The 13471-nt window shown below is 38.5% G+C and overlaps 1 protein-coding gene across 2 annotated transcripts in view; it reads right to left on the reverse strand.

The window, feature by feature from the left end:
- Nucleotides 1-13471, reverse strand: part of LRP1B (LDL receptor related protein 1B) — a 1349043-nt gene that overhangs the window by 50816 nt on the left and 1284756 nt on the right. For both annotated transcript variants that reach the window (XM_075933312.1, XM_075933313.1), the window contains one exon: nt 7876-8037. In XM_075933312.1, coding sequence (XP_075789427.1) covers nt 7876-8037 — 162 coding nt within the window. The remainder of the gene's footprint in view (nt 1-7875; nt 8038-13471) is intronic.

Genomic DNA, 13471 nt, shown 5'->3' on the forward strand with positions numbered 1-13471 from the left:
GGATATATTTCTTTGATTAGATTCTAATAAGGAGAATGAAGCAGAACTAATGTATCAAATGTATTTAATGCTGCCACATGTGGAATTATAGTTAAGCTGGAGAACACGGAATTTGTAGAGTAATTGCAGAATGAGTTCAGAAGTGGTCAAAGGGAATGCAAGGCCTGGATGGCTATTGATAACCTGGACAGCAAGATTTTGTACTGAAACTGTGAGGTCCTCATTTGACATCTTCAGTACTTTGTGTGTGCAAGGTGATTCAATATATGGAAATACACATTTTAGAGTTTGGAAAATGCAACCTCATTTTGTGGATTTATGGATGGGATTGTTGAGGTGAGGGCTACCCTTCAGAGCTAATATCAAAGAATGAATGCAGTGAATTTCCTTCTTCAAGATTGGACTGATCACTATCCTCTTTTATACCTTGAGAATTAACTAATCAAGATAAAAACCTTGTGTAATGAAGAGGAATTTCTACCACTGTGAGAAATTAGAAGTAACTCCACCTTCTGTTGCAACAGTCAATCATGAGAGGAATCCCTGCAAAGGGACAGAAAAGGTAGGTGTATAGGGGAAGCAGCCTTTGGAGTGGGTCTAGGTCATGCAAGAATGTATCTAGGGAGATTTCCACACTACCACCATATTGTCTGTCTTGAAGAATGCAGATCTTATTGCTGCTGAGGAAGAAGCTGAGGTCCCTTGCCTGTGGAATTCTTGTTTCTTTTTCATTGGCTCTGATGGTTTTTGGTGTGCTGTACAGGAAGAGGAAGATGACAGCTGCCTGGGGTAGTTTTTATAGGTCTGATGTTTTCTCGGTCTCCTTCTGTGTTGCAGAATCTATACCCCGAGGAACCTAAGCATAGCCCTGAAGTCCTCTGATGTGTGCAGTGTCATTGATTTTGCTGCTAAATAAGTCTGAAACCTTGAAAGGGAGTTTCTCCTCCATAATCTGTGCTTCCAAGAGATCCTGGAGGATTGTAACTATGATGCTCATAGTCGCAGCCGCTGCCATTGATCTTGATGCAGTTCATGAGACATCAGTTGAAGCATGCAGAAAGGTATTTATCTAACTTATCTCAGAGATCAGGGTTCTTAATTCATCCCTAGACTCCTGTGGTAACTGGACAACAAAGTGCAATACTTTTTAGAAATTAAGGAAGTCATGCATGGAACAAAGTGTTTGGTAGTGGGAGGATAAGTAAAGTGATTCTTCCCTGAATAGAAGAGGATAAAGAACACTCTTCTTCATTTTGTGGAAAAGACTTAGCCAGGGTCCCAGGATATTATCTAAGGAAGTCCCATCTCTACAAAAGATGTACTTGGTTCTCAGGTAATATTGGTGGCTTCTGTGGGTGGGTATATGTCCACCATAAGAAACAACATCAGTGAGTCTGAGAGACATGATACTATCAGATGCTCTGGTACCCTGAATCTCAGGCTATGTCTAGACTACAACTTTTTTTTTCAGAAAAAAAGTATGCAAAATGCACTCCACAATCTGTGAACCTTTTTCTGCTTTTTTTTTCAGAAGAGGCTTTTCCGAAATTTGGCCTAGTGTAGATGGGCCAAATTTTGGGGAAAAAAAATCTCTTTCAGAAGATCCCTTTTTCCCCATGGAATGATGAAGACAGAGCTTCCGAAAGAGTGTGTCTGCTCTTCCAGAAAAAAAAAAGTGGAAGAGCAAATGCATTCCCTGGACGTAGTGGAGCTTTCTCGGGATACTTCTGGTATCCAGTCTAGATATGCCCTGAGTGTTAAAAAAGTTAGTACCATCAACAGCAAATTAGAAACTATTGGTATCAGAATAGACAAAGCTGACAACATACTTTCAGGACATTCCAGGGTCCAATATAGACCAGTGATGGGGCTGTGGTAATATTTGGAGTGCCTCACAATGCTTTGCTACTATAGATCCCAACTTGGGCTCCTCACAAATTACACACGAGAGACATTCTGACTGCCTCTGGCTTTCAACAGCCTTGGTTACTAATTGCATAACTATCCCAACATGCTCACTGTCCCCACATTTCCCCCAAAATATATGTTTTGCACTGTCAAGCCCTCTGCTAGACATTTTGGCTACGTCTACACTGGCCCCTTTTCCAGAAGGGGCATGTAAATTTCAGCAGTCGTCATAGGGAAATCCGCGGGGGATTTAAATATCCCCCGCGGCATTTAAATAAAAATGTCCGCCGCTTTTTTCCGGCTTTTAAAAAAGCCGGAAAAGAGCGTCTAGACTGGCCCCGATCCTCCGGAAAAAGTGCCCTTTTGAAGTAGGAATAAGAGCCCCGCGGATTTCCCTACGACGACTGCTGAAATTTACATGCCCCTTCCGGAAAAGGGGCCAGTGTAGACGTAGCCTTTAAGTATATTATGTCCACTGCCTTTCTAAGGGTATCAACATACAACAATCTGCTACCTTAAATGGAGTTATCCAAACAATTCACAACACTGGATTAGTTGCAATTAAATAATATAACAAGTTAATTTTCCTACAGAGAGTACAAATAATGAGGCTATAAAGTCAGAAGTGATTTTAAGAAAAAATAAAGCTAAAATGCTTTATAAACTGAAACTAAACTAGATTCACAATAAAGTCCATTAGCACATATCTCAGTAATATAGCTGACCAAATTCTCATAAGAACATAAGAATGGGCAGACTGGGTCAGACCAAAGGTCCATCTAGCCCAGTATCCTGTCTTCCAACAGTGACCAATGCCAGGTGCCAATGCCAAAGGGAATGAATAAAGCAGGTTATCATTAAGTGATCCTTCCCCGTTACCTGTTTCCAGTTCCTGACAAACAGAAGCTGGGAACACCATTCCCGCCCATCCATACTAGTAGCCATTGATGGACCTATCCTTCATGAATTCATCAAGCTCTTTTTTTTTTTTTTGAACCCTGTTATAATCTTGGACTTTACAATATCCTCTAGTAAGGAGTTACACTGATTATTCAAGGAAGCACTTATTTTTGTTTGTTTTAAACCGGCTACCTGTTAATTTCATTTGATGACGCATACATAGCTCTTGTGTTATGAGGACTAAATAACTCTTCTTTATTCACTTTTTTCACACTAGTCATGATTTTATAGACCTCTATCATATCCTTCATTAGTAATCTATTTTCTAGGCTGAAAATACCCAGTTTTATGAATCTCCTTTCATATGACACCAGTTCCATACCTGTAATCAATTTTTTTGCCCTTTTCTGGACTTTTTCCAATGCCAAGACATCTTTTTTTGGGAGAAGGTGACCAGATCTGCATGCAGTATTCAAAAAGTGGATTTATATGGAAATTCTATGTCTTATTCTCTATTTCTTAATGTTTCCTAACATTGTCTGCTTTATTTTTACCTCTGCTGCGCATTTAGTAGATGTTTACAGAGAACTATCCACAGTGATTCCAAGATCTCTTTTGCATGGTAGCAGCTAATTTAGTCCCCATCATTTTATACATATAGTTGGAATTATGTTTTCCATTATGCATTACTTTGCATTTATCAGCATTAAATTTATTTTCCATTTTGTTTTTCAGTCACCTAGTTTTGTGAGATCATTTTGAAGCTCTTCACAGTCACCTTGGATTTATCTATCTTAAAAAGTTTTATATCATCTGCACATTTTGCAATCTCACTTTTTATTCCGTTTTCTAATACAATTGTGAAGATGTTGAATAGGCTGTCTGGACCCCGGGGGAAAACCAGAAATTACTTGTCACTGTTCTGAAAACTGAACATTTATTCTTACCTTTTTATTCCTATCTTTTAAGCAGTTATCAGTCCATGAGATAACACACTGATAACTCAAGCCAGGATCTGCAACCCAGCATCCAACAGCGGTTTCCTTTGTCGTTTTCAATGAAATGAAAGAGATGGGTTTTTTTTGCTCCTCACTTTTGCAGTTCAGTCACCCTTAGAAATACATTTTTCTGATAGTGTCACTGATATATAGTCCTTTTCAGCTGAAAAGAGGGGGATTTGGGGTGTGGTAGAATGAGGTTTCATGCTAGTATTTGCTAAGATGCAAATCTGTTTGTATCTGACCCCTTCTTTGCCATAGATGGGTGATGGCCCATCAGTTTCGATGTCAGCTGGCTAGAGGCGTGAACTGGTCCTTGGTCATAGAGAAACAGATTTACCAGCTCCCTAGACTTGCCTGGTAAATACATTTCAGTCATGATTTCATCTTATGTACATAATGTTACACAGAACATTGCTACATATATTTCACCATGCTTTGTGCTTCCCAGAGATGCAGGAAGATTGCAATCATGATGCTCATTTTGTAGTTACAGTCAACGCCATTCGTTTTGCTGCAATGTATGAGACATCAGTTGCAACCTGCAGGAAGGTATTCACTACTAACTTGTTTCAGAGATCAGCCTTTACCTGGATCAGAAGCTGGTCCCATGGACTGGGCAAAAGAAAATGTTGGTCAGAAGAAAAGCCCCTGTCACTTTTTGTGTTTGTTTTAGAAAATGAATGACAAACTAAACTTTTGTCTGTGAAGTGCTTCTCAACAAGGCAAATTAAACACCTTGAGCAATCATTATAGAAACTTATAGATACTTTACATGAAGGGCAATACTTAAATCTCCAGAGATTACTCTTCAACCACAAGGACTAAAGAAACTTGATACCAGATGACAAAAGAGAATCAAGTTGCCAAATGAAAACTTAAAATAAGAATGTTTTTTAAACACTAAACTAATCTGAGAGAATAAAAATTAGAAAATGTTTTAAGTTCACAAGTGCATAAGAGATAGAGACACTGCTCACAGATCTTCCAAGAAGCTATGGGATGTGAGAAAGCACTGAACGATGCTTGGTTCCACTCTGTCTTTGAGAGAGAGAATGTGGATACAGGACAATCAGAGCTCAAGCCCATGCCAACATATACCTGCTGGCCAAAAGATGCCATTTTTCAGTGTATGGAACACAATTGCATCAAGAGTTGAAAATACAATGAATAATTAATCTAAAAACTGTACGTTTAACAAAAGCTGTCAGAAAAGCTATCCAAGGCCAAGGACTTTCCTGAATTAATATTTTAATAGCATCTTTTTCTCCCTGAGATAAATAACTTTAAAAAAAATCATACTGTTCCTGCTTGTTGAGAAAGGTGGATAGAACCTAAAATTCCAATTGCTACAATACAATGGACTTCCCTCTATATAAAGTATTTTAAAATTTTATCTCTCACTGTCGGAAGTGTTGCCTTAGCCAGGCTCATCCCAAGAGGAACAAGGTGGGTGATGTATGTCTTTTATTGAACTAATTTCTGCTGATGAAAAAGACAAATTTTCAAATTACGTGGAGTAAGAGTTCTGAATCATGAACTACAACAATTTGGATAGCCCCAGAGACTATCCAACTAACAAAATGCTCCTTAATTCCCCTGTCTGATAACCATTATAACTGTATACGTGTTAACAATGTAAATTCAGCTTGATCTGTGAGTTAAAATTATGCAGTTATTCTGGAGACAGCAATGTAGTATATCCTATATTCAGAATTTTGTTGTCTGGAAATTCAGTCAGTCTAGACTGTTGACTATTCCTATTTGATGCACATGCTAGTCTTCTTCAGAAAAGCTTTGATTGCTTCTAATAGCATCTACAAAAACTTTCCTGTTTATAAAAAAAATATTGTAGTGAAGGCCTTGAAGAATACATTAATGCTCCAGTGTTTACTCATATAATTTAAAGCTAACAGAGCATGACAAGCTCAGTATCTTCTCTGCTCTAGTATCGATAAGCTTAGGCAATGTAAAGAAGTAAGCAAGGCTAGAAAGGTAGAGGTCCTGGTCCATAGCCTGAGTGGAGCTGCTCTGTACAGGACCCCAAATGGGGTTATTTCCATGTTACATTGGCTATTCCCCATGTCCTAGGGCTGTGGTGAGATGACTTGCTCTCTCATCATAAACTGCAGTAGCCACCAGGATTTTCAAACAGGTTTTCTGCAACTGTCCGATGGGACCTGTATGACAGAGATTATATGTTCCAGTAACACCTCCTCTTATTAACATATCTCCTACCCACTCCAGAGTTTATAATGGGATTCAGGGACTGAAGCATCCCAAGGAATCCACAGTCGGACACTTAGGTCAATTTAGGGCTATTTTCCAGTATTGAATTTCCAGTGGGAAATTGTCCTTACTGAGGTAAAAAAATCTGGTTCCCCAGTATTATGAGAAAGTTATCACCCAATGTGTTGCTTTCCACATACAGGCAGTCCCCGGGTTACATGGATCCGACTTACATCGGATCCCTACTTACAAACGGGGTAAAAAACAAAGCTTATATGTATGTTTATACTATTAACTGTAAACCAAACACAGTTGCAATCTGTATCAAACTGTTGGCCATTGTAAAGCACTCTAAAAATGTTAGAAGCTTCTTCAAAGAAAAAAAGAAAAAGAAGGCTTCTGCAAACAAAAGCCTTAATGCATTTAAGCCTCTCTGAATTATGCTGTTTTTCCACAGTGTCACTTAGACAATCCAAATCTGATAATAAACATGCTATTTAAAAATACTACTACATTTACATTTAAATTAATTCTCTTTAAAAAATGATGTTTGCAGAAGCATTCAACTAGAAACAATTTGTTTGGTTTGGGGTAAGCCTCAAGTAAATATTTTTTCTTAATCTGTGTGTCTGTCTGTACATGATTTATGTACTATATTGTTTTCACATACCCAATTGTGTTTGCAGATAGTTATTTGAAAATCCATGCAGTTGTTTTAACAACAAGTGGAACAGAATCACAATTACTTCTGGGTTTTTTCCCCATCCAAAGGCTTGAATTTATTTCATAGTACCTGTATCCCAACTGGAAATCCATTCAGTTTATTTCACTGCAAAACCCATTTAAGATACAGACTAATCTTTTCCTTAGTATCTGATGAAGAGGTCATAACCTACCCGAACCTTACTTCCCCTTTTCCCCTTAATTTTGTTTAAATCTGGCTTTCTCTCTACTTCATAGGATAGGCAAAATTTGGGCAAATGATTGTTTCCAGAAATTATATCATTGCAATCTGTACATAACATCACAACATGTTTTAGTATAGTACTGTATCAAAAATCTTATATATAGAGAGGAAAATATGTTAATCTGCAGATATTGTGCTCTCTCCAATTCCAGAATTCTGCAACTGCCTGTGAAATAAGTTATTCTGATGCATACAGCAAGAGTTAATAGCATTTTTTTATGAAAATGCTATTATTGACGAAACATTGGAATAAAAATCTATCAGGGCATGAATTTTAAAAGAACACCACACAAATAAGCTATAAACAGCTGAATAACTATCACCATATTTCCACTAACAATATTATTTCTCCTAGAGAAAGTCTAATGGGGACATAATTATTTGTTGGCTTTACCTAGGTATTCTGTGAAAATTTAAAAATTAATAATCAATCCTGCCCTCATGGCAAGAGCTACTTCATTCAATACATTTATGTAATATTCTCTCTCAGAATATTAAATCTATGCACTTCTCTTTTAAAAAGATTGATATAGGTAAAGATTTTTATGCTGTTTATTGTACTTACTATAAAAAATATGCATTTTAGACCTATGCCAACATACAAAGCCACAGACCTCACTCATGACTTATAAATGCCTCTGTATGCCAATGCTCCTAACATTTTTTCAGTTACTGTGGGTAAGTATTCAGTGGGGTGAATTTAGTTTATTAAGTTCATTTTACTTGTGATCATATGAACTTGAACAGAAGTTTGGAGAGAGGGGAAAAGGGAAAGGACAGGAAAACCCACTCAGCAACTACTCACTTTTAATTTCAATTTTATAAAACTTTCAGTGTGCTGCAGAATCTCCTTGCACATGGAATATTACTTACAATACTGACATCTGTCTCCCGTGTACTCAGTCAGGCAGTGACAATAGGGCTGATTTCCAGCAGTGACACTGCAGGTGCCTCCATTTTGACAAAATTTTTCACAAACTGTTTGATTGCAGCTTGGTCCTGTAAAGCCCAGTGCACAGTTGCATGTAGGCCTCCCTATTCAAAACAGAAGAAAAAAATGTGCATTAAACTTAAATCCAGTCATTTTATTATAAACATAAATTTCTGATAAATAGCAAAAAGTTTTGATTTTTAAGCCCAATAAGTATTTTGGTAATTTGCACTGTTGTAAAGGAATGTAATTTTGTTCCTAAACCGTGGTAGAAAAAACACAATAACAAATTAAATGGATACTTCAGATATCACATTTCTTGATTTTACAATATTTTTGTTTAATAAATGCTGATGATTATAGTTATTGTAGACACATTTTGATATTGTTAGGTGATTAGTGGTTGTGAATTTTAAAGCTGCTGAGGAGTAACTCTTATAGGCAAAAAAATCAAGTTGTTCCTGGTCTTTGTTAGAAGACACAGATTACGTATGGATTTTACTAACATGATCATTAACTGCTTCTACAAGCAATTCAGTGAGAGTTCTGAAAATAAAATTTCAAGTTCATGGCTGGAACACAATAATTTTGTGAGAACATTTATAAGAAGGGAGTGTCATAGCTAGAGTGTGCCAGATAACCTTAGCAGACTTTAGCAAAACCTCATTCACACATGCAGAAGCTGAAGAATTTACAATATCCAGGAGTTTACTATGAGAATCCTGAACCTCCTCTGAATGAATTTTAAAGAATGTTTGCAATGATTTTAATCAGATATTGAAATGGAAGGTGGTGGGGGCATTACAGACTCATCTGGTGAGGAGGAAGAAATGTTTGTTACCTTTTTGTCAGCACAGCGCCTGAGCGTGAGTATGCAAATGAAACTCGGGATATTTAAATCCCAGGCTCATTTGCACTTTCGAAGTGCTTGATTTGCATCCCTCTGTTGGCAGAGGGATGCAGTCTAGACGTAGCCTGGGAGACAGACTCAGGCTCTCAGGAACTGATGGCAACTTAGAGCCCAGGGACCAAAATAAGACCACTGTAGGGGACTTAGAGTTTGGTGACACTGAATGGATGGTGGTCAAGGTTGTTTCTCCCCTTGAATTCTTCTCTTAACATAGGTATGAGAGTAGTATCCCAGAATGGATAGGAGATTCCCCACACCAAAATCTCAGTCTGTCTAGACTACACTTTTTTTCGACAAAAGTTGGCTTTTGTCTACAAAACTATACCTGCGTCTACATTACTGCCGCGTTCTGTCGACAGTAAGTTGACAGAACATGGCAGTTTTGTCGACAGCGGTAAACCTCATTTTACAAGGAATAATTCCTTTTTTGAAAGTACTCTTTTGAAAATAGGCGCTATTGCATGGAAACTGCTTTTTCAAAAGACAGCGTCTAGACTCTCTTTTGAAAAAGTGGCTCGCTTTTTTGACAATACTGATCATAGTCTAGATGCTCTTTTTCGACAGAGGCTTTGTCAATAGTATCTGTTGACAAAGCCTCTGTCAAAAAAGGTGTGCAGTCTAGAAGTAACCAGAGTCAGAAGAATCATTCTCAGCATATTGCAGGACAGATGATAGTTGTTTACCCTTAATAATCAGTGTTGGTGAAACAGTCAGTCTCAATAAGAAACGTAAAGTCAGTGAGCCAGAAGATATTGGGGTAGCTAAATGTACGACACAGGAACATAATAGAAACTCTGGCTCATCTGAAACGAAAAGATCCCTTAAATATCTATGAGCATGAGTTGAGCAAAATCCTGTGCAGACAGAAGATGATACAAAGATAGACACTGTGTAGCATCCATTGGTGCTGCAGACACTGAATGGATTGAATGTGTGTATGCAGATTCAGACTTAGATGGTACTGATATACCAGTTTGGGACATCAGTACATGTATTGAAGATATAGCATAATTTGATGGTGTGGACTTCTTTAAAGCAGAATGTTTATTAGAATGGACATAGCCACTTGATGCTGAAGTCATTTTTTGTATCAAATCAAGTTTAGTAGCAGAGTAGATTTTAGAGGAAGCCTTAGATAATCTTCAGGTACTGGAACCACCTGGATTCTCAACAATAAATTCCTTTGGGACCCAAGTCTAAGGGAACATTCTTTTTCATTAGTGATTGAGACATCTTAGAAGGAAAGTTAACATTCCTGCTCTTCTTGTCAGCACCCAGAATCTTACTGTGAGAGGCTCTCATTGTTGTGGATGCAAAGGCAAGTACTACAGTATCTGCCTTCAAAGTTTGTTTGTGACCATGGCTCAGAAGCAGTTAAGCTATGTGGTGTTTGTTGACCAGGATCTAGAAGCAGGTGGGACGCTAAGTGAATTTGGATACTGATATTCTTGGAGGTTTTTGGAGTTTGGATTGAAAGTGAATCTTAGGACTCACTTCATGATTAATAATGATGTTTTATTTCTCTACTTTTATGAAGTGTGATTTTGAAGGAGTACAGACCATACACTTGACTAATATGTGGGTATTTCCCTCACAGGGAAGACACTGAGTAGCAGTCATCATTTACCATGACAGCTTCCTGATAGTAAATACGTTATTTAAAGCTGGGGGATCATGACATACCACAGAAGCACTAATGTCCAGAATAACCCTTCAAGGAAAGAGACAAACAACCAAAAAAAGACCGGAGAACAAGACAAAAGACCCCCAAACCAAATACAATTAATTAAAATATACTATTAAAAAGCTAATGATAATTAACCATGTCAAAGCACATCAGGCATGCTTGATTCTCAAACTCAGGCTAAAGACTTCTGAGGTTCAACAAGGACAATTGCAGAATCCTGAACTTGGGACAGAAGAATCCCTTGCAATGCTACAGACTGGAGACCGATTAAGTAATTAGCAGTTCAGAAGAAAAGGACCTGGGGACGACAGTGGATGAGAAGCTGGATATGAGTCAACAGTGTGCTCTGGTAGCCAAGAAGGCTAATGGAATATTAGGGTGCATTAGGAGGAACATTTTTAGCAGATCTAGAGAAGTGATTATTTGCCTTTATTCGGCACTGGTGAGGCCATGTCTGGAATATTGTGTCCAATTCTGAGCCCCCTCTATACGAAGGATGTGGATGCATTGGACAGGGTCCAGCGGAGGGCAACCAAAATGATTAGGGGGCTGGGGCACATGACCTACAAGGAGAGGCTGAGGGATTTTGGTTTGTTTAGTAAGCAGACAAGAAGAATGAGGGGAAATTTGATAGCAGCCTTCAACTTCCTGAAGAGAGGTTCAAAAGAAGATGGAGAGAGGCTGTTCTCAGTAGTGACAGATGGCAGAACAAGGAGCAATGGTCTCAAGTTACAGTGGGGGATGTTTAGGTTGGATAATAGGAAAAAATATGTCACTAGGAGGGTGGTGAAGCACTGGAATGGGTTACCTGAGGAGGTGGTAGAATTTCCATTCCTGTAAGTTTTTAAGTCCTGGCTTGACAAAGCCCTGGCTGGGATGATTTAGTTGAAGTTGGTCCTGCTTTGGGCAGGAGGCTGGACTCGATGACCTCCTGAGGTCTCTTCCAGCCCTAGGATTCTATTCTATGAGAAGGAACTAAGGGTGCTTCACAAGTATGTGGACAGAGTACATGAATGGTCCAAATGAAGTGACACAGTTCCAGCCTACTCCACTTCCTTGAGCAACACACCTGGGAGCTGGGAGAGCAGAGTGGGCTGGAGCTGGGTCACTCCACTTCCTGCTGCCATAGTGAGTGTGGGTGGGGCCTGACCCCTGCTGCTAGGGCGAGGCCCTCTTCTCCCTCCCCTTTAAGCTCCCTCCCCCTCAGGTCACATTACATAGCTTAAGGGAGGGAACTTAAGGGAAGGGTTGCAATGGGGGCATAAGGAGACAAAGCAGAGAAGAAGTGGGGAGAAGGTAAAGCAAGGGTTGGGCTCAGGGTAAAGAGGGGAGTAGGGATAGGAACAATAAAGTAAGATGGGTTGGGGTTTTGGTCAAAGGGTGGGGGTTTCTGGGACCCCACACTCCCTAGGGACTACCCTGACTAGGAATCACTCATCCTCCTCATTCACTGTATCAGTTATCCTTGATCTTTCTGCTACACCATCAACTGCTAACTATTATCTTTCTTTCTTCCTCAGGCTTAGTGACTGTGTCCTTCCATCGTTCTCTTCTACCACGTTGCTTACTTCTTCAGCATAAGCTTCAGCATATCTTCTTTCCCTTTCCTTCTTTTTCTTTATTTTTATAGCATATGGGACCTTAAGTTTTTATTGTTTCCCTTCTCCCCTCTTCTCTCCTATTATTTTCTTCACCTCCTTTCTTACTCCTTTTTCAATATCTTCTTTTATTTTTTTAGTTAATGCTATGTTGGAATTTTTGTACATTACCACCATGAGATTAGTGCCCAGAAAGCCAATATTTCTTATAACTTGTTTTATAGAAATGAAACCATCAACTTAAAATAGCTCCAACTTGGTCCATATGCAGCAACTAACTTATTCATCAAAATATCTCTTGTTCACTAAACACCAAATCAACAATACTGAATTCTGATGCTGCTATGCAATCTTTTGGGGGAAATGACTCATTTGTACTTTTGTGTATTTTGGGTATTACTGGGTTAAGTGGTTTCAGACGGTTTTCAATTAAACTATTGTTATCTGATACATAAGATTTTTTAAAATAATAATGACAAAATAAGATCTAAAAGTTTGAAGTCTATGTTTTCTTGTCAAGCTCTTTCTTCTTTTTAAAAACTGCTGGCAAAAGTGATTTTATCTCTTCATGGGAGAATTTTATCCTCTTCTGCGTAGGATTACAAATAGACCAGTTATTGACAGCTATGTGATTTCTTTCACTTTACCCTAAAATCTACGTTTCTCATTTAATGTGTCAGCTAGAAATGCCAGCATTTCATTTTCCATTTACATACAGACAGTTATCATCCAAAATAATATTTTAAATAATGCCTAGCTCTTATAAAACACCTTCTATCTCTGAATATCAAAATACTTCTCATATTGTTTTAATAACATTCATACAATGATTGACAATAGTCACCAATGCCATACTTGCCCACAACAGGGTTAGTGGACAAAAAATTGTCCAGGAATTGAGTAGACATAAGTTCTATTCACGGATCAGCCATTGGCCTGTGGGACGATCTAGAGTAAGTCGTATTATCTTTCTGTGCCCCATTTATCATATGGGGATGATGAGGAGGAGGACGACAAAGAGGAGAATACTGATATCTTTTGGAAAATGGTTTGAGAATTACTGTTGAAAAATGCTAAATAAAAGAGTGAAATATTAACAGACATGCCTAGATAATCTTGATGTCTAGTTGACAGCTGCTACCAAGTGGAATACCCCAGAGGTCCTTGGGCCAGTTTAGTTAAATGTCTTCATTAATCATCTGGATGAATGGCTGGATTACGCTCTCAGCAAGTTTGTAGATTACACTAAATTGAGGGAGAGGTAGATATACTGGAGTGTAGGAACAGGGTCCAGAATGACCTAGACAAATTGGAGGATTGGGCCATGAGAAATCTGATGAGGT

The sequence above is a fragment of the Pelodiscus sinensis genome, chromosome 7, assembly GCF_049634645.1.
Source record: "Pelodiscus sinensis isolate JC-2024 chromosome 7, ASM4963464v1, whole genome shotgun sequence".
NCBI classification, from domain to species: domain Eukaryota; kingdom Metazoa; phylum Chordata; order Testudines; family Trionychidae; genus Pelodiscus; species Pelodiscus sinensis.